At 36.2% G+C, this 22645-nt stretch overlaps 2 protein-coding genes across 2 annotated transcripts; one reads left to right on the top strand and one right to left on the bottom strand.

The window, feature by feature from the left end:
- Window positions 1-68: 68 nt before the first annotated feature.
- Window positions 69-17994, top strand: dis3l (DIS3 like exosome 3'-5' exoribonuclease). Its single transcript, XM_056461690.1, is given in 19 exon segments — window positions 69-298; window positions 2875-3028; window positions 3173-3301; window positions 3628-3763; window positions 5772-5939; window positions 6018-6096; window positions 6211-6390; window positions 8165-8334; window positions 8673-8834; window positions 8983-9233; window positions 11570-11662; window positions 11768-12047; window positions 12049-12106; window positions 12109-12292; window positions 13094-13248; window positions 14062-14240; window positions 14332-14477; window positions 15835-16006; window positions 16426-17994. Coding segments are annotated over 19 exon segments (3171 nt in total). The 5' UTR covers window positions 69-168; the 3' UTR covers window positions 16771-17994.
- Window positions 17570-22472, bottom strand: tipin (timeless interacting protein). Its single transcript, XM_056461691.1, has 8 exons — window positions 22376-22472; window positions 21419-21561; window positions 19826-19919; window positions 19582-19657; window positions 19303-19425; window positions 18726-18780; window positions 18455-18634; window positions 17570-18272 (listed from the first exon to the last, which is right to left on the bottom strand). The coding sequence occupies exons 2-8, from the start codon at window positions 21555-21557 to the stop codon at window positions 18067-18069; spliced, it is 873 nt and encodes a 290-aa protein (XP_056317666.1). The 5' UTR covers window positions 21558-21561; window positions 22376-22472; the 3' UTR covers window positions 17570-18066.
- Window positions 22473-22645: the final 173 nt, after the last annotated feature.

Genomic DNA, 22645 nt, shown 5'->3' with positions numbered 1-22645 from the left:
TGGTTTGACGCTTCGTGAAAATTTTATTTGCGTCCTCCAGTCCTATAGATGGCGCAGATTCATTCAAAAACAAAACAAATTGCTTAACACAGTAAAGAAGAATGGACGAAGTTGTCTGTTGTTTCTGAATGTTACCTTAAACGTTAGCTGATTATAGAAGATCTGACCATGATTAAAACCGAGAAGATATTACATTTGCACAGTTCAAAGGGTAGGAAGATCCGCGTGGTCCGGGAGCATTATATGAGGGAGCAGGTGCCGTGCGGGAGCTCTCTCTGTCAGGCTGACTGTCAGAACGGTAAGAAGAGCATCACAACACAGTTAAACATCAAAACAACATCAGACTACCTCGAGGGCTCTAATAGTAGTGAATAAATCCGTATGCCAACAAAGCTAGCTAGCTAACGAGGGTTAAACCTTAAATATTTGGCATTTACCTTCATGGAACTTATGAAGGGTTTATGAAGTGTTTGCTTTGACTCAGAAAATTTTGTCAGACTTATAGTCTTCATCATTACAAGGAAGTAAATATGTTAGAGCTCACACAGCTACCTCTGGAATGATGTTAGAATTATGCAGACTCATACTATCACCCTAATATGAAGTTAAAATAGAATTAAGTATCTCAAGTTAACAGTTACCACGTACACGTTGTTCCCGTAAGCTTTATACTTAATAAATCAAAAAATACTTGAAGCACAAAACACTGTTTTCATCAGTAGTGAGGACCAAATCAGCTTAATGATTTCTGAATTATTATTATTCTGTATTGATAATGAATACCCAGATTTGTCATCACCGTAATATACACATTTTTTGACTCAGAATTCTTTGTCTTATTTTTATGATATTGTGTTTGCCATTCCTGGTATGTCACATCAGAATTGTGACATCTACTATTTTCGGATTAACCTAAAGAGATAGTTTACCCCAAAAAATGCTAATTCTGTCAGGGCTGGGCGATTTGGCCTAAAATCAAAATCTCGATTAATTGAACATTTTAACTCGATTACGGTTAAATATTTTTTATTTATTTCATTTGATTTTTTCCCCTCATAGTTTATTGACAAATTTTGTATAGTAAATATGCTTACATATTACACGTGAGAGATTTTTGAACGAAGGCTGGATTACGTGATTTTTAAATAGTTGAAGTAAACACACTATCTATGATTATTTATTGAACATCAACGTTGAATGTACTGGAAAACATGCAGTCTCAAGGCATTTCTGGCACAGCTTTAAATCATCATCAATGTAGTGCAAAATAAGGCTCTAGGATGGATCCATCATCCTATTTGACCAGAGATGAGATGTGGCTGCAAAGAGCTGAACATTTTTCAGTTGAGCAGCTGCATTTTCACATGTCTTATACCTGAGTGGGGAGACATGACTCCACATGCGATAGGGAAAGTAATTGAAAAAAATTGAACTGGAAAAATGTGATTAATTATCGATTTTGAATGTCGATTTCGATTACTTTTCGATTAATCGCTCAGCCCCATTCTGTCATTTGCTCACCCATTACTTGATTCAAAATACAAATTCTGTCATCATTTACTCACCCTTTACTTATTTCAAATCTTTATAAGCGTTTTTATCTGTTGAACACAAAATAAGATAAAATGCTGGGAAACTGTAACCATTGACTTATATAGGATTTGTTTTAATGGTTACAGGCTTTCAGCTTTCTTTTGTTTCCAACAGAAAAAATAAACTCTTTATTTGTTAATGCTTGGAAAACCAGAAGAGATTTTCTTCTCTTCATTTGAAGGTCACTTGGGAAGAAGACCTAGGGATTTCAATCTCTGAGACTGATTGGGATCAATACCAATGATCAATCTGTTTATTCATGTTCTATAGATTCTAGACACAACCTTATTTAGTTCAAAGTATTATACAGACTTCACTATTCTAAGACAAAGCTTAGTAAATTCTATTCCTCGGTTTCCCCCACATGCGACAAGTGTAAAACTGCAGAGGGTACCTTAGCACATCTTATTTGGTCCTGTGTTCAAATTCAGAGTTTTTGGTTAAAATATTTCAGTTCTTTGCGATGGTTTATGATTGTGTTTTACTTCCTGACCCAATGATAGTAATATTTGGCTGGTCAGATTTTCTGGAGACTCAACCGAAGTGTACGGTTACCTGTTCAGTAAGGCATGATCAATCATAGCTAAGAAAGTTATTCTTTGTTTCTGGAAGAAAAATGTTAGGCTTATTTTTTTCTGACTGGCTTCTTGGACTCTCCATTTTAAATTTGGAAAGAATTAGACATACCTCTTCTGGGATATCTGCGAAATTTGATAAAATGTGGGATCCAGTCTTTTTCTTTTTCTAAAACACCATAAAGACTAATAGTGTTGTTTAATTTCTGAAGATTTGTACTTTTTTTTTTCTCTTTCTCTCTTTACATCCATTGCTGTGTCCTTTTGTAGGTCATATATGTCTTGTATGTTGCCATTATCCCATTTTGCACAGATTATTGTATCAAGATGTGGTTGTCTTTCTGTTCCTTATTTTTCCATGTCTGCAAAAACTAAAACAAAAAGAAAAAAGAAATAAAGAAACTCATAAAGGTTTGAAACAAGTAAAGAAACAGTAAATTAATTTTAGTTTTGGGTGAACTACCCCTTTATTGTGGATTAAGTGTCTCAATTAACCTGATATTGTTTAGTTATTTACTATATGTTTTGGGAAAGGATTATATATAATATTTGTTAAATTGTAATATTTTATATGTAATATTTGTATTAAGTCTTTTTGATTTAGTTATTTTTGATGAATTGTATTATTGGTGAATTATTCTCTATACTGTGTTCCCAGTTCAGGTAATGAAATAATAAGGTTTTCAATATAATACTGTTCCAATAGTTGGCAAAGTGCTGTCTAGAGATGTGACCCACTATGTGGTACCTGATGTCGGAGTGGTTCGGGATTTCCTGGAGATCCTGGAGTTCATGGAGCTTCAGGGAATCGTGTTGACCCAGACAGCTTACCAAACTGTTCAGCACACCCGTGGACGCAGGTCAGGCAATCATATATCAACTCTCACACCAGTTTCAGTCACACATTGTTCAATATTCTTTATAAGTCAATATTCTTCAGGGAAATTAGATGGGTTGGTTTTAAAGATTGCTTTCATAATTGCATCTTGTATTGTCTTGTGTAGGCATTATAACCGACTGCGTTCTTTACTGAAGGATCCTCGTCACGATTGTGTGCTTTTTGCCAATGAGTTTCAGCAATACTCCTACTGCCCCAGAGAAAAGGGTGAGTCTCAGGACAAATGGCACACAAGGTGAGTTCCAACTGTCAACTGTTATTCATTGTTTATCCATTGAGAATAGAATATAGAACAATATAGTGATCATTGTGTGCCAACCTCTGAAGTTTAAAGAGTATTGTGCACTTTGATTTTCAGTGCACAATAGAAGCATGCAGTGACATAAGTTTAAAAGCAAATAAAGCATAAAATCGACCTTATTTGAGAAGTGAAGATGCTTCAGTGATCCAATAGACACTTAATAGGAAAAGAGACCTGATCTGCACATTGTCCAAACATTTGATCAGTCATAAGAACGTAATTTAAGAACGTAATCATAAGAAAGTATTTGTGTGTTCCAGAAATGTGTACAATGCAGCAGTTTGGTATTATAATCATCTTGCTGGACTCCAACCAGTGGTCATGATTACTGAAGACAGAGACGCTATTTCAGAATTTAGTGCTTCAAACAGCGGAGTTTTTGTCATTTCAACTCAGGTATGTTGGATTGGTAATATCTTTCTGAAGTCAGATTAGGTTTTTTAATAACTGCTAATTTGTCCTTTTAACCATAAATTAATTTATAACTGTTGTCCCGGCCAGGCAAATATTTTTCTTCATTGCTGTTCTAGTCTGGTTTCAGAAATGTGAAGTCATCATAGTTGGGTAAACTTAGTGTGCAGTTAATGGGAGAGTACAACTGATATTTTGCGTCTCATTTGCTCAAATAATAAAAGAGAAGCTCAATGATAGTGTTTTCAAGACTTCCAGAATGGGAAATATTAGTGTGAGACTGATAATGGCAGCCAGAAGAGAGAACACCAAATTTACTGTCCCGCTGCCTTACAAACACCTTGCATCTTGCAGTAAATCATTTGTAACTTGATGCAAAGATTTTTTTTCTTTTTCTTTAATAACAAAAACCAGCATGTACAGTTTTTAATTATGCAAAACAATCACTCCACTTCCCTTAACAAGAAGGATCAAATGAGAAAAGAAGAAAACAGGAGAGGGTAAATAATTATCAAATTACATACAAATATATTACACATATTTTTCCAGTTTTAGTTACTAACAGGAGTTATTAAATGAACTTTCACCACAGAAAATGCATGTATACGAACATTTTTATGGAAAAATGTTCAAGGAAGAGAGCATATATTAATCGTTTTAATTACTTTTTTATCTTTAGACTTAGAAATCACTTTTATATACGTTTTAATCTCTTTTTCTAACACTATGAAGAGAGGTTTGCTTTTGGCAATCTTGGATTTATTTATGTGAAATTTACATAATAATAAAATAAAGTTTATAATAAAACCAGCATCTTTTAAAGAGTGATCCTTAAGATAACAAAATCCCATGTTTATAAGATAGGGAAAATGTTTTTAAAATATTATGAGTAATAAAAGCTTCAACATTAATCCAAAAATGTTGAGTATATTGGCAAGACCAAAATAAATGTGAAATAGTTTCATTAAAGCTTTCAATAAAGCAGCATTCTAACTCAATATCAATTTTAAATGTTTGTAGAAATATTTTTTGTGGGATAAAAATATAAATTAATTTAAACAATATTTCTTTGAAATGTAATGACATTTTTTTGAGGTAATGACCATACTTGAGTCCAATTTACATTATTAAAGATATTGTTCTAGTAAAAAACTACATAATGTAAAGATGTATTTTCTATTAAGATTAAAGATCTAATCTTGTGATTATTAAGCTTAAATCCAGAGAAACAGATAAAACCGACTGAGGTCTGTTCAGGTCTAGGAGAACAAACAGAAAGCGCTGATGTACAAACACTGCTTTTGTTCAGCATATGTATACCAGCAGGTATTGCCCCCGTTTGTATTGTAAATTCCTGTAATGTAATGGGAATTTTGTATCTTGTGATAAATTCTGTAAATGTAAATAATGCTCCTTCATTATCAAATAATAAATTAACTAATATTAATCTGTTGCTAATCCAATTGTGAAAGAATAGTGACTTATTTCTATACAAGAAATTGGCATTATTCCAAATAAGAAAACTATGTGTGGAGAAGTTGTGTTTATAAATAAGCCTCTACTGTATGTCATAAGCACTTGTTGGTAACTTGATGCAAAGATGATATAGTATAGCTTTATAAATGGATGTATGATTTTTTTTTACATCTAAATATTAAAAAGGATTTGAGATGCTGATGATCGTTACCGTATTGTTAAATGGGTTCATTTTATTCTGCAGTCTGTTTTTGTACCATGTAAATAAAAAAATCTAATCAAATAAAATTTTCATGTGCGTTTATTTATTTTCCAGTATGCGTGATCAGCCTGCCAGTGCATAATTAGTGATAATGACTGGCTTATCACAAGTTATGCCAAAAATTCCAGTGTATTTACTTAGCAAAATATTCTGAAGAGGTGGATTTATCCTGATTTGCATTTTACCTGTGTTTGAGTGTATTCAAAGAGCTCAGACACACTTGTCCATTAGTAACCCCACTGCGCTCCACTTTAGGAGTACTTGTTAAGTTTCTGGCCGGACCTGCAGGCCGCACATGATCTGTACCACTCCATTGCCCAGACGCTTCAGGAGAGAGAGAGTGAAGGAGCAGAGAAAGTGTACACTGAACACCTGCCTGCGGAGGTGCTGGAGGCTGGCATAAAATCTGGAAGGTACATCCAGGTGAGTCAGAAATCCCACAGAAATGGCACAGATCTCGTTTTTGGTGGTTAACGAAAACTACAATGTCTCCATCTCAAGGGGATCCTCAGTGTGAACAAACATCGAGCGCAGCATGAAGCCTTTGTCCGGTATGAGGGATCAGCCAGCAAAAACACAGGTTATGCAAACTTTATTCAGCTGTTCAGATTTGACTAATTTGACTGGTGCTGTTTTTGATACTGATGGTGATTGGCTTTTGGCCTTTGACCTTTGACCCTGACTGTGTTTTCAGAGCTCAACAGTGATGTGCTGATCAATGGTGCAAAGCATCGTAATCGAGCGGTGCATGGAGATGTGGTTGTTACTGAGCTGTTGCCCCGTAATGAGTGGAAGGGCAGGACTATGGCACTAACAGAGGGTCAGGGGGAGGAGCGGCCACTGGAGGACACACAGAGTCAGCCTATGCCCACAGGTAACCATGGGTACATATGAGCATTATAATAAGGCAAGAATCTTCTGAGGTAAATTCTACACACTGCAAAACACACTGCATCTGAATATGAGAAAAAATTAACGATTTGAGAGGATACAGATTAGAATGAAGTCAAATTATCTGCCAGTGCAGTAAGATAATTATACATGGTAAGATTTTTTGAATAAAGAAACTAGGCATGAAAAAATAAATAAATAAATAAAACGAGCCTTAAAACGAGTCCGTCTTAAAACGAGCCAGAGCAATTAAACTTAAAGGGCACCTAGGTTACCCCTTTTTATATATTTAATATAAGTCTTTTGTGTCCCCAGAATGTGTTTGTAAAGTTTCAGCTCAAAACACCCATCAGATTATTGATTATATCTGTTTGAAGTGTCTATATTATAGCTGGGAAAAAGGTTTTGCTGTTTTTATGTACTGGCCCTTTAAGGCTAGTCCTCCCCGCACACCGTTCCCACGTGCCTGTCAGCAATCGCCGCCCTTGGCTGCCTCAGGAAGCAGATCTCACACACAGCGAGGACACACACACATAGCGCAGACACATACACACACACACACACACACACAGCGCAGACACACAGAGAGAGACAGCGCGTTAAGCTTTGCACTCGTTTTGCACGCATATGTGACATGATACTGGTAATATACACTGCTGTATGGATATCTCTTATATTAATGTACAAAATAAACCTGATTTAACGTCCACAAACCGGGATTGAAGCGTCTTCTTTTATAATTGTTCTGACACGAGGCTGTGCTGATAAAGTAAAGCTGAAGTGAATTGCTGTAATTCATTACACACATGCTCTGTTTTAAAACATTTTAAACTTGTGAAACTCACTCTTGATCGCGTTTGATGATGATTGAAGATCCTAGCGAACTGAACAGACCTTTTATTCCCGGCTGCTTTGCGCTCGTCCTCTCTTGTTGATATGATTATACACGTGACTACCGGACATGTTAATGCGTGCAGCTGTCAATCAATATTGGTGGGCGGGGGACCGCACTCCTATATAAAGTTGCGGTTGATCTGAAAATCGCTCCAATTGGTCCACCGTTTTTATGTTGTTAAATTTGAAAAAAAAAAAGGACTGGCTGTGTTTATTTCACCCCAATATGACAGTTAATACACTATACATACACATTTCTGTCCAAACGACTTGAAAAGTAGATTTTTCACCATAGGTGCCCTTTAAAACTATTTTTTTTTTTTTTATTAAATCAAGATCACACATAAATGCTAAATATCCACAATTTCTTATTAATATTAAGATTTGACGGTGATTACAATGCAAAATGCTTGTTCCTTCTCTAAATATACTGAAGCTTACTTCTAAGACTGGACTTAAATTTAGTCTCTGATTGTAATTAAGATAAATTTGCAGGTAAAATACATTTGAAGTCAGAATTATTAGCCCCCCTGTAAATTTTTTTCCCCCAATTTCTGTTCAGCGGAGAGATTTTTTTTTTCAGCACATTTCTACACATAATAGTTTTAATAACTCATTTCTCATTTATTTTATCTTTGCCGTGATGACAGTAAGTAATATTTTTCAAGACACTTCTATACAGCTTAAAGTGACATTTAAACGCTTAACTAGGTTATTTGGTTAACTAGGCAGGTTAGGGTAATTAGGCAAGTTATTGTATAATGATAATGTATAATGAACTCTTTAGTTTGAAGTTTTATCTCACTGTAGATGGATTGCTGTATAAGTTGTCTGTTTGTTTAACTTTCCTCACGCTCCTGTAGGCCGGGTGGTGGGAATTCTGCAGAGGAACTGGAGAGACTATGTGGTGACTTTTCCTCCTTTTGAGGAGATGCAGTCTCAAAGCCGAAATTCACAGAAAATTCTGGTTGTTCCATGGGACTACCGAATCCCCAAAATCCGTATCAGCACACAGCAGGCTGAGGCGCTGCAGGTGAAGATATTCATTTATTACGATTTCCTACATTCAGGCTAGATGCTTTTATGCAAAGCAACTTTATTAAATTATTAAAATCCAAATTTGTGCTTGTTAACATGAGCTAATGCTCTGTGAGTTAACATGAACTAACATTATTTAACTTAAATAACGTTCACTAACATTAATAAAAATGATAAAATACCATAATAAATGTATTGCTAATTGTTTGTTTATGTTAGTAAATAATAATGGACCATTATTTTAAAGTGTTACCAAATAAATGTGCCTTGCCTTGAATATAATTAGATAGAATGTAGCGCAGAGAGTTTCTCATATGTCATAATTGTATGCAGGACCAAAGAGTGATTGTGCGTCTGGATTCATGGGAAAGTACTTCAGTCTACCCAAATGGTCACTTTGTGAGGGTTCTGGGGAAATCAGGCGAGCTGGAGACTGAGATTCAGACCATCCTGGTGGAAAACTGCATCCACGTGCCACCATTCTCAGAGGCACAGGTGAGGTCACAGTGTCTGCATCTGATTTGAATCATTTCAGATGCATACATTGTGATTTTTGCCTCATTAAAAGAGAAAAAACTCAGTAGCAGGTCTTTCAGACAGGTATAATCTTATTTAAAATCTGTGTTTTTGAATGTGTCTTTAGCTGCGAGAGATGCCAGTTAACACAGAGGAGAACCCATGGCAGATGGACAGCAAGGAGGTTTCCTCTCGCCGGGATTTAAGAGACTCTCACTTGGTGTTCAGTATTGATCCTAAAGGCTGTGAGGATGTGGATGACACCTTGTCTGTGCGGACTCTGCCTGGGGGAAAACGGTTAGAGCTTGGTGTCCACATTGCTGATGTCACTCACTTTGTCAAAGAGGGCTCTCTAACTGACCTGGAGGCACGGTCCAGGTATGGAGACTTTCCAGTTATTCAAAATGTGGTGATTATGATTAATGTTGTATATTATTATTTTGGGTAATTATCGTGAGAATTTAAGACAAATGTTTAATCTGTTTTGTAGTCACACTTGCATATAAAAAATAATAATGATCATTCGTACACAGTTTAAAAAAACATACAGGGGTTGATTAATTTAGTTAAATGTTATTCAGTCATTTGTTTTCTTTTTCGGCTTAGTCCCTTTATTGATCAGGGGTTGCCACAGCGGTATGAACCGCCAACTTATCCAGCATATGTTTCACGCAGCGAATGCCCTTCCAGCTGCAACCCAGCACTGGGAAATTTGTTAAACATTATTGCAAAAAAAATAAAATTGTATATATAGTTATTAAATATATTTTAAATCTAATTTATTCCTGTGATTACAAAGCAGATTTTTTTATCTGTCATTACTGCAGTCTTCTGTTTCATTCTTTCGAAATTTTATCATATCGTTTAAGTTTATCATTCATTCATTTTCCTTTGGATTAATCCCTTTATTCATCAGGGGTCACCAGAGCAGAATGAAAATTGGACATTCTAGGTTGACACATTTGTATTTTACTGAATAACAAAGCACCACCTAAATGTAATGACTACCAAGCTGCTCTTACCATAAAACATATTTTGTTGGAATGTGGAAGTTTCAATACCATTAGACAAAACATTTTTAAGGAGAGTACTTTGATGGACATTTTTAAAAAAGGTACCACCTTTATTTATCACCTTAATTATTTATCAAAAATCGAACTGAAAAATCATATTTAACTTTGAATTTATTTTTGTGTGAATTTTAGTTATTTCTATCCTCTATAGTTGTCTAAGTAACTTTTTATTGTAATACAAATTTGTTTTTATCATGTAATATTTTATGTATGTCCATTTTGCCACGAAATAGCCATAAGTGGCTGATGTGGCAATAAATAATAAATAAATAAGATATTGTGACATGTATAGTACGCTACCAAAGAAAAGCACTTTCAGTTGAGTGATTTAAGGTAGTTCAGAAAACTAGTATAGAGAATAACTCACTTTGCACTGAATGCATAATAAGACCCCTCTAAACAGTGGTTTACATGGGATTAATTTTAGTTCAGATCAGTCTATTTGTTTCACTAAGGAGGATTTTTTCTTGGACAGTCAATCAAGAGTGTAGCAGATTAACATCAAAATTAGTGATAAAACAGCCACCAACAATATACAAACAAGAAGACAATACACTATCTGACAAAAGTCTGGTTGTCAATCTTATTTGTAAGAGCAAGAAATAATAACTTGACTTCTAGTTGATCATTTGGAAAAGTGTCAGATGGTAGAATTGCATCTCAATCAACTGCATCCCAATCATCACAAATACCGCAGAAGACCTATTGGAACCTGCATGGACCCAAGATTCTCATAGAAATCAGTCAAGTTTGTTGAAGATAACATCATGGTTTGGGTTACATTCAGTATGGGGATGCGTGAGTGAATGGCAACATCAACAGCCTGAAGTATCAAGACATTTGTGCTGCTCATTACATTACAAATCACAGGAGAGGGCAAATACTTCTCATAATTCAGCCTCTACATCAAAGTTCCTGAAAGCAAAGAAGGTCAAGGTGCTCCAGGGATTGGCCAGCCCAGTCCCCAGACATGAACATTATTGAGCTGGTCTGGGGTAAGATGGAGGAGGCGTTGAAGATGAGTCCAAAGAACCTTGATGAACTCTGGGAGTCCTGCAAGAACACTTTCTCTGCCATTCCAGATGACGTTTCCACTGCACCATGACTTTATAATCTCTACTGTACATTATTTCTGTTAACTGACAAGACTTTTGTCTAAGCAAAGTCAGATCTTACTGTTCTAATCAAATACGTAAAAAACAAGGCATGATCATATTTTATTTTGGTAAAATAAGCATAATCTAGAGGCCTTTGTCTTTCATATAAGCCACTTGTGATACCAAAAGATCAATTAGAAATCAAGTTATTTGTTGTTCCTAAAACTAGGATAGGCGACAAGACTTTTGTCAGGTAGTGTACATTGCACAAAACACTAACACTTTCCCCACAGAAGAAAACAAACAAAAACAAAAATTCCTAATTGTCAATAACATTATTGATAATGTAATTCATGAAAATTTACACCTAATTAACTTACAGGCTGTAACTCTATACCTCCTCTCTGAGGGCATCAGCTTATGTTCCATTATAAAGAATATGGCTTGGATCAGTAATAATTTTAAGGCTATTATTCTTTACAGACTTCTCTTCTTCCTGAAGGGAAGGTTGTGACACCACCGCTTGTTTCTTATTTCAAACCAGGGCAACCACTTACTACCTGGCCGATCGCAGATATGACATGCTGCCTGCGGTGCTGAGTGCTGACCTGTGCTCTCTGCTTGGAGGAGTGGACCGGTGAGTGACACACAGACTGAAAAAGTGACCTAAATACACTTCTAGAATCGGTGTGAATCTGAATGATTTGACTTTATAGAGGAAATTTCTCTGAATTGTGTTCAGATATGCCATGAGTGTGCTGTGGGAGCTGGATGCAGAGACTCTGGATGTGTGTTCAGTCTGGTTTGGCCGTACTCTTATCCGCTCCTCATATCAGCTTCACTATGAGCTGGCCCAGAGCCTGCTGAATGGGGAAGAGGTTGAGGTACATGAGCTAAACCCACTCAAGGGCTCACAGAGGGACCTGAAAATGTCAGAGCTCCTGCAGGCCCTGCAGACCCTTACGAGGGTAGCAAGGCACCTCCGGGCACAGAGGGATAAGGGTGGTGCTTTGGAGTTAGAGGGGGGTAGAAGTACGGGCTCAGTTGGACGAGGAGAAGAACATCACAGCCCTCGTGCCCAAACGCCTCTGGAGGTTCACGAGACTGTGGCAGAGTGCATGATCTATGCCAACCACTGGGTGGCACGCAAGATACAAGAGAGCTTTCCACATCACGCTCTTCTGCGTCATCATCCACCACCCAAGCAGGAGTTCTTCAATCACCTGATTGACAGCGCCAAGGCTCATGGCTTCAGCATTGATACAAGGTAAAATATTAACAACAAAGGAAATGAAAGGTAACACTACGAGATATTTCTTATAATACAGGAAATATGTAATCATGATAATACTCATTTCTTTTTAAAATTAACATCGAAAGTGGGAAAAATTAAAAAAAGAATATTTAAACATAAAACGTTCATTATCTTCAACTTTTAGAGACCATTTTTATTTTGAAGCTCATCCAACAGGGAATAGAGAGCATAGCATTGTGGCACATAATAGACAGTAAATTATGCTACTGTATGCTGTCTTCACAAATTGATTAAATGTAGGCAATATTATTCAGCTTTCTGATGGATCATGCTTTTTAATAAAGCTGTATGTACTGTATTTGATCAAACATACAGCAAAACTGTAATATTGTGGAGTTTTAAATGTTTTATTTTAACATGCTGCATTTTAAAATGTAATTCATTATTATGGCAAAATATAATTTAGAGCATCATTACTAGTACAGCCTTCAGTGACATGAAATGCTGATTTGGTGCTCAGGAAACAATTCTTTTTCTCATCAATGTTGAAAATAGTTGTGCTGCTTCAGAAGAGTAGAAACTATGCTACATTTTTAAAACAGCATTTATTTTATATGGAACTATTTGTAAAATTATAAATATCTTTGCTGTAAATGTTGCTATTGATCGGTTTAAAGCATTGCTCAGTAAACTCAATGTACTGTGTGAAGTTTTTAACTATTTAAATGAAAATAAATATTTAAATAATACTATTATTATGGTTATATATTGGATACATGCATATTTATGTGTCTGTTTGCATTGTTTAATTAGATCAAACAGGGCTCTGGCTGATTCTTTGGAACGTGCTGTGGATCCTCGGGATCCCCTGGTGAACAGGTTGTTGAGGATGATGGCCACCCAGGCAATGTCTAATGCCCTTTATTTCTCTACGGGATCCTGTCCAGAGGAGCAGTACTATCACTATGGTATATGCTTTTCATTATCTTATTATTACATTCCATACGGACTCTCTACGACAAATTACAGATGTCGATTTAAGTAGAAGCTTTTGTGGTTGTTAATTGTTGTTAGTGTTGCTTGTACGCTGTTGTAGTTTAAATAAATATTAAACCATGACTGACCACCATAGCAGGGTTTCCGCGGGGTCTTAAAAAGTCTTAAATTCACTGACATATTGTATTTTAGGTCTTAAATTGTTTTAAACAGGTCTTAATTTTCCTTTGTCCAAGTAAAGCCACTCAATGTGGGCCAATCTAATAAACACATCTAAACACATAAACCTTATTTTTTATATTTAGCTTTTTTATTGCAAGAGATACAGTTCACAACAGCTGTTAGACATTTTTACAGCAAATTCCCCAAATTAAATTCCCTAATCAGGTGGGAAAAAACTAAAAACAATTACTCGATTCCTCATGATAATACTGGGCTATTAGAAAAAATCTTAACCCTGTATAAGTCTTACATTTCAGTCTTTATGGTCTTAAAGTCTTAAATTCGACTTGACCTGCAGAAACCCTGCATAGGCACAGCGACACCTGTTTTCTAAAATGAAGAAAAAGTACCCAGCAAGCATTTTTTTGTGATTCAAAAGAAGTCTGATAGACATATACTGTAAACATAGACAGTCTACTTGATTTTCACTGATATCTCAAATTTAGACTCATTTTAGCCAAGTTATCTATGTTTAGACGTCTATCAGACATCTATTAAATACAAAATTGATTCAAGATTTAAATCAGGTATAAATCATCTCTTGCTGTTCATGTCACCTTCAGGTCTTGCTCTGGCTCGATACACTCACTTCACCTCTCCAATCAGACGCTACGCAGATGTAATAGTTCACCGGCTGCTCATGGCTGCCGTTCAGCTGGAGAAAGAAGATTCACCATGCAAAGCCTTGGCCAGTAACAAAGAGCTTGAGGAGCTGGCTCAACACATCAACAACAAAAACAGAGTAAATTGGTGTTCAGTGTGCCAGTATTTTCACATCCGAGAATAACCCCAACACTTCCTGAACTCTCTGTTTGTTTGTTTGTTTGTGTCAGGCAGCGCAGCATTCACAGAAGCAGTCCACAGAGCTTTTCCAGTGCATGTACTTCAGAGATAAAGACTCGCACACAGATGAGCGCTGCGTGGCAGATGCTGTCATCTATGCTGTCAGAGCTAACGGCTTTCTTGCCTTCGTGCCACAGTAATGATATGCTTACTATAATACATCTGATTATACGTGATACATTTTGTTAGATTGGATCAGAATTTGAGAAAGGAGATGCAACTGCATTTACACTTGGTGTTTCAATTTGTCTCTTTTGTCCACTTTTGAACACTTTCTTGATTTCTTTGAGGCAGGGTCTATGGGTGGACATATGTGTGGGACTTTTCAGATCTTTCGATTTAATATTTAAAAAAGAAGCTCATGCTTTTTTACATGAGAATGCAATATGATTCGACAGAAAATCGTGACTAGCTAGAGATCATTATGCTTTTTCAATTTGTCACCTTCAAACTGAAAGTATGAATTCAGGTGACAAAGTTGAAATCCTGTCTCTTAAATGTGCTTCAACAAAATGCACTATAATATTTAACAGTTCTTTTGCAGCAGTTTGATCACATGAGCACATATACTATGAAAGCAGATTAATTTTTGACTACATCTGGAAATGTGAACACAAAAGTTTCACACTAAACCTTTCACACTCCACCTAAATTGACAAAAATTTACAAAAAAGTGTAAACCTTAATTTTGCATTGTTTCTATTAAAGACATTGTTTAACACTGTTTAGCAGTTTTTTTAAAGGTTTAGTTCAACCAAATTAGAAAATTCTTTCATCATTTACTTACCCTTCATTTGATCAAAACTGTTTAAATTGTTCTGTTGAAATTAAAAGAAGATGTATTCAAGAATGTTTGAAACCAGTAACCATTGATATCCAATATTTTTTTCAACACAACAAAAAAAAAAAAACTACCAGTCAAGCGTGAGTAAATTATGACATTTTAATTAAATCTTTGGGTGAACTAGCCCTTTAAATATTTTGGAATCCCGTTTATTCCTGTTATGAAGTTGAATGAAGTTTGCATCCTAACAGAAATAATTGTAATATGATGACTTTTGGGGGACATTTTCTGAAATTTCTTATCTTTAAAGCTGCAAAAGAACAATGGGAAAGTCATTAGTATCACTTTTGGTCAATTGAATGTATCCTTGCTGAAGAAAAAGTACATTTCTTTCAGAAAATGAAGAGAACCATCTGAAATGTTCTTCTAAAATGAGCCATTTTCTCAGGCTTCTGTTTATGACCAGGTATTTCACTTTAAAGGTAAGGAAAAGAACTTACTCTTTGCCTAAAAGTGAAATTACTGTGCCTAACACACACACCCGCACACACACTCAGAAAAATGCTAGAAGAATTTTAAAAGAACATTTTAGACAGCACATGAAGCCTTTTGCATCTGAACTCTTCAAATAAACATTTAATTGGTAGTGTATGCCACAAAAAGCACATGATGTTCGAAATCAGGCTACTAATGTATTCTGTTCACACAGGTATGGTTTGAAGGGAGCTGTGTACCTCAAGGACAGAGAGGGTCAGGTGGTCAGTGTTGATGGAGATGGAAAGTGTGAGTGGAAGCCTGGGACATTGCAGAAATACCCTGACAAGATCATCACCAGCACCAGTACTGGAACTCATACCTTTTACCTGTTTAACCATGTTACAGTAAGTATATTTCCATCACGGCACAAAATCCCATTGTCCATTCATTCATTCTTTAATTTTCCTTCGGCTTAGTCCCTTATTTATCAGGGGTCGCCACAGCGGAATGAACCGCCAACTATTCCAGCATATGTTTTACGCAGCGGATCCCCTTCCAGCCGCAACCCAGTACTGGGAAACACCCATACACTCATACATTCACACACGGACTCAAACACTACGGCTAATTAAGTTAATCCAATTCACCTGTACCGCATGTCTTTGGACTGTAGGGGAGCACCATGAGGAAACCCATGCGAACACGGGGAGAACATACACCCTAACTACCCCATTACACCTTAAAGCAGTCATAGATACTTGCCTTTTACATCTACTGACGTCTGTTTTTCTTCTTGCTTTTGTCTCTTCGTCTTCCTCCGCAGGTTCGTATCTCTGTTGAACCCTCCCGTTGCCATGCCGACAGCCTAAATCTGGAGCTTATCAGCAACAAGCCCCACTGCGCTGTGCAACCCGAGTCTCAGCCAGCTGGCGGAGGACGGTCTGGGCTGGTTGAAGAGGTGGTGCGCTGGGCAGAAGAGGCCTCGCTTCAGGCGGAGGAGCAGAGAGGGAGGAAACCCAAACTGAGCAAAGAGGAGAAGCAGTTCAGACAGAGTAAAACACCTAACCTCTATGTCCTGTTACAGGAGATCAGTGAACTCGCTCTGTTGGATCTGTCTGCCTGCCAAATCGCTAATACAGAGGAACAGACTTGCACTGTGTCTTCTTAGACTATGCTGCTGCTGCTTCTATTGTTGACTGGACAGAATATTTTGCACTGAGAGCTTTAGGGGTGGTTTGGTCATATTTGGTAGATTTAGACCTGGCAGAGAGTTGCATTGACATGTATAGGGATGAACTAGAAAACATGAAGGACTAATTAATCCTGGCTCCTTGGTGTACTTGATTATATATTTTTTGGTCTTCTCAATTGCATTTGATAAGATACTCAGAATAAATCATATGATTGCAGATTGTATGGTTTAGGCCCATTTTTATAATTTTTTTTTTTTGCATTAAATTGTCACCAAAACATAAATAAAATACAACAATCATGTTTAAAAGAATTCTGGGAATAACCTACAGTATTTTCTGGTTCAAGAAGTGTAGTTTTCCACAACGTTTAACATGTTAAAGCTTTCAAATTCATTCTTGTAAAATAAAAAATACATTAGAATTTTTATTTTCACTAAGATTTTTAGTTAATTTCTTATTGCGTTACAAAGAAAAAAAATTATTGTGGGCCGTTGAAGATTTTACTGAAAAATCCATTGTGTATGATGTGCACCGACCAATATTTTGAGCACATTTCTTATTTTAAATAATCTTGTCTTCTGCCAGTGAGGTTTTTATGCTAGATTTCTGTGTTTGTACTTCTCTGAATGTCTGGCAAAGCACAAACTCAATAGTGTTTGTCTGTTGCACCTGATTTAATTGAAAAGTGCAGCGTTCTGGTTTTAAAAGTTGTGTAGTACAGCCTAAATCACACTCCAAATTATACAACTACATAAATGGCATTATACAAAAAGGTTTGCTACATAATCTTTATTCAGAAAATGAGAAAGATAAACATACTGTAACTGACAATAGTCAACAATGTGATCACAGACTGATTTAATTTTCTTTAAAAATGTAAAGGCCAACTTCAAAAGCTCTCTTTGTTCTGCATTGTATGCTAACATTATGACAAACTCCAGCCGATAACAAATAAAAGGGCTGCTTATTACAATCCATGAGAACCTGAGGAACAGACGATGGAATATGTTGTGAAAATGAGTGAATATTTCCAAAAAAATCCTCACAGAGGATAAAAAAACAACATGACAAAATACAAGCTGAACCAGATTTCTGTGTAAAACTGATTAGAGGTGATCAAGCCTCAGACTGGCATTATAAAAGGAGCTGCAGAAGATGTTTGGCATATGACTGGGAAGATTTTATGAGGTTAAATATGTTTTTAAAAAAGCTCAACTGTCATTCCTAAAACACCCTCATTTGATTCAGTCCTCTTGAACTAGTTGAACTGTTCAATCATCATCATCATCGATAATGCCATTTGCAATATGGCTGCTGCTCTCATTATCCTCTAAAGAGGTTTCCTGAAGTTCAGCTGGCTTTTGTTTAAGTGGAGTTTGGTTTGAGGTGGTTTTGGGGTTCTCTTCACTGAGGAACTGTCCTGAAGAACTGGTTGACGGTTCATCTGCATCTTCCTGGATGGAGATCGGAGTAGATTCTGGGAAAATAATTTTAAAAAAGCTATCAAATAGTGTTCTGAAAATGAGACTGGAACAGTTAAAATTATAAATGTGTATAATAGTAAACCCAGGGTTTTGTCTCACAACAACCACACATCACCTAACCACACAATGACCATTATATTACATGATGGCGAGATCGTGATATGACTCCACGGACCTAACTGTTTCTGCTTGGCCAGTCTCCTCTCCAGAGCCAGGCGTTTGTTGAGTTCTATGCGCTGCTGCTGTTCTTCAGTGAGAGAGGCTGGAGCAGGAGTTGAATGAATGAACGGATCTTCTGGGAAACCATCATCTCCACTTGGAACAGGCTCTTCTGGTACTTGAATTTCTACCTCCTCTGCACGAGAATAGAAGGTCAGTGATGCAACTTTTTACAATTTTACATGCTGGCTTCCAAAGTAGCGTAAAAGATGGAATAGCAGAATTACCAACATAGTCCTCGTGCGTTATTGGCATGTCCAACCGAATCCGTTTTAGACATGTCTAATGGAGAAACAAACACTAGCATTAAAAAGGACAACTTTCATTAGCGATATTAAGCATCACGGTAATGGCTTTTAAATGATCTTAACTCTTCTTGGATTAAAAGGATTGTTCAGCTTTAAATAAATACAGTAAAAAATTTGAGAAAGTATTCACACAGACTGATTTCTGGCATGAACTGAACAGAATGCGTGTATAGGTGCGGAACTTCCATATACCAGTTTTCCCCATTTAGTGAAGAGGAACAAAATAACCATATTAAAGTTTAAACACTTGGCAGTTGAAGTACATTGAATATTACTGTATAGTGTGTTTACTGAGACACAGCTAAACTGATATTAACAGTAATAATGGTGTTGTCTTTTTACCATATCAACTCAAATTCCTCATCCTTTCACAAATGTGCAATTGTATTGCGCACTGTACAAAAGTACATTGTACAAAAGGGAATTAACTTTTGCCTCAGGCTCTAGATGGGTTGTTTTCTTTTTCCATCAAGAGTTATAGAGCCAGAAAGCTCACCTGAACTTCTTTTTTGCCTCCCAGACTCTCTACTTTATCAATGAACTCTTCAAACTGCATTTTAGGATACAAGCGATGGGCCCAGTTTTCCATTTTCTGCATGACGAGCTTCAGATTCTCTGTCTGAATCAGAAATAAGAGGGTGAACACTGATAAATAATGATGCATCTCTTGTATATAGATAAAAACACCACTTGAAAATTATCTGTACTCGTATGATAGAATTCAAGAGTATTCAACCGAAAATCACTGAGGATAAAGTGAAAGATCAGCCATTACCTCGTGCCCTTTGCCTTTGAACTTAACATCTTCAAATAAAGTACGCAGAGCTGGAAGACCCTTTTCAGAAATCAACCTAAAACAGAGAAGAGAATAATAAAAATAGGTGAACCGTAAACTCCAGAGAGATCATTTCCACCGCTATCTGCTAAAATAAATAAATAATTATATAATAATTTTGTGTATATGTAATGTTTTACATAATTATTATATAATACAACGAAATCGCAATCAGGTTTAGTACCTGTTAGCATCCAGTTTAGGCCGAGGCCTCTTCACTGTTCGCCTTTTTGCTACTGGCACTTCAGCTAGTTTTGACACTTCTCCTTCCTCCTCACCTAAACAGACAAAACAAATTGCTTTCATTTACAGAAACATCAAGTTCATTTTAAGAAATTTTAGCATGAAAATAAAAACAGATGAAAGCTTTCATGCTTTGTTCAGTCTAAACTCTAGTTAGCTTGATCCCCCTTTTGAACATGTTACCAATCCATATTAGAACTGTATTAGAATTTGTAAATCAAAGTTAAAAAGGTATCTCTTTACTATGGCCTATGACTTATGTTGTCTGCATGGTTTGTATTTATGTTTTAGACGTCTTTTAGAATATTGTACAGTAGGGCTGCACAATGTATCGTTTCAGCATCGATATCTCAATGTACGAATCTGCAATAATCACATCACAGGATCTGCATTGAGTTGGCCAGAAAACACGGTTCATTTGTGGAGTTATCGCCAAGTTTAAACCTAACAGCGAAAGATGTTTATTATTTGGATGTATTTTAAGACTGTATGATGTCAAGCACATTTAAACCAAGACGTTATTAAGTTTGAAGCTTTCACAATTGTGTTTATCTATACAATGAGGACTATACAGTGTTATTTTACAAGTAATTATTGAATTTCTGTACCTGAATACTGTTAGATTCCCGTAAAACGTGTAGCGCCCTCCACCCTCTCAGAAGTTTCACTTCCTAAGTTCTATTAAGGCGGAGCACCGGGTTCTGGTAATAAGATTTACACTATTATAGCAATAAATAAGAAATGTGACAATAAATAAATATCTAAATAATCAAAGCAAAACCAAAATCTCTCCAAAGTAAACAAAAAAAAAGTCAAACGTGTCTGTGCAAGTTCCACTGGCTATTTTCCAATAGCTATTTCACAAATAAATGTAAACAGTCATGCAGGTTCTGAAATAAAATAAAAAAAACACGTAAAAATATACCAACAATGTGTTAAACGCCTTAAAAAAGAGCAATAAAAATACCAGTAAACACTATTAAATGTATAAATTATATACTTATGTTTAAGCATGATTCATTTCCCTCCAAAATTATCGCAGTTAATCTAAAACTATGAACCCGTCCAAATAGAGTTATAAGTCAATGTTGTGAAATTAATTCGTATATCGCAGACAAACAAAATATCGCAATGTCTGTTTTTTTACCAATATCAAGCAGCCCTATTGTACAGCACATCGGTCAACTGTAGTGGTTTCTAATTTGCTCTATAAATAAATAGAGATGTGAGAACTGTCACAAATTAGTTTTTTTTTAACCATGGTAGGTTTGACAGCTATTTATCCACTGCTGCCAGATTACAACTGTGCAGAAGATGGAAAACTGTATGCTAGGTTCATTTTTATGAACTGATTTAAACAGAACAGATACTAATTCTTACTGTTTGCATAGTATCACTCAAACTTGATATGAGTACACATATAAATATGCGGTTTTACTAATTGTACGTGACCAAAAGTGGTTTATGTCCATGTACTAGGGTCACACTAGAAGCATGAATGTTAAAATAAATACAGCAAACAAAAGATACAAACCCTCTCCATTGCCAAACAGATCATCCTCGAGTTCTGCTCGGCCAGGCGATGATGGAGGAGGGAGAGGAGGGAAAGTTTCATCTTCTATCTGTTCATAATCTGGGATGTCAAACAGGCCATTTTCTAATGGATCAATCATGATCCTGAAGAAGAGATTGGAGCATATGAGCAACTTCTGTCTCTTTATGAAATATAAAGAAATGATAAAATATCACTGTACTACAATAAATAAATATCCTCAAATCAGGTATCACCATCTACAGTTTGGCTTTTCTTAAAGTCCAGTCAGACATTAATTTTACATTCAATCTCATATTGTATTCCAATTTAAATACTTCCTGTATGAGAAAACAAATACTAAATGAATGGCAACTTAATTCCCAATTAAAGTGGATCATCACCTTCTATCAAAGTTGTCCTAAAACTATTGAACAACACCTATTCTTGTCATTTTACATTTTTGATCCCCTTCGAATGTTGACTACTGTATATTCGCATTATATAACGTTACATCCAAAAAAAAGCGATGCTATAAATGTTTTAATGTGTTGTTTAGATACAGAAAACCACAAACAAACTGCAGTTATTTCATTAAATATTTATGAAGTCGCCGAAATGTTCACACGGTTTAACAGAAAATTGAAAGAGCATAAGATTCTGGATCCATAAACAATACAAAACAATGTCACATAATTCAGCTAGTAGACGTCATCCATATACTAGCGACTCATAGACGCCCAATCAAGCTCATAGCACATAAAGTGTAATGCTTAACTAACACATAGCTTAGCAGCAGAATCAGACAAACGTTTTAAAGCTAACGTTACTGTTTACAGCAATTTGGCGCCAGACACTGTCAGATTTATCGACGCCTTCGGTTTCTATGACTACAAACCCAAGCAATGTCGCTGTCATGTCAGCGAAAAGCTGAATATCAGTGAAGTCCATCATACTTACTGAATATGTGCGGTGAATAAAGGAAACTTCAACACGAACCGCGGCACGAGGACATCGATACAGTCTATGCAGAAGCAAAGTTTCTACCGGCGGCTTTCCCTTCAGCCAATCAAATCACTGGAACGGCGAACGTCAGCGGTGTTGCTGCGTCGATTTTTGCGTGGGCTGACGAGAACTGCGCTGTCTAGCGTTGAGGAGCACTGTTGGGCTGGAGTTTATTCATCACAACAAAACACTGGACTGAGGTACACCAAAAAAAGCACTAAAAGA

Source organism: Danio aesculapii, chromosome 7 (assembly GCF_903798145.1).
Source record: "Danio aesculapii chromosome 7, fDanAes4.1, whole genome shotgun sequence".
NCBI lineage: Eukaryota > Metazoa > Chordata > Actinopteri > Cypriniformes > Danionidae > Danio > Danio aesculapii.
This window is presented reverse-complemented; position numbering and strand designations above follow the sequence as displayed.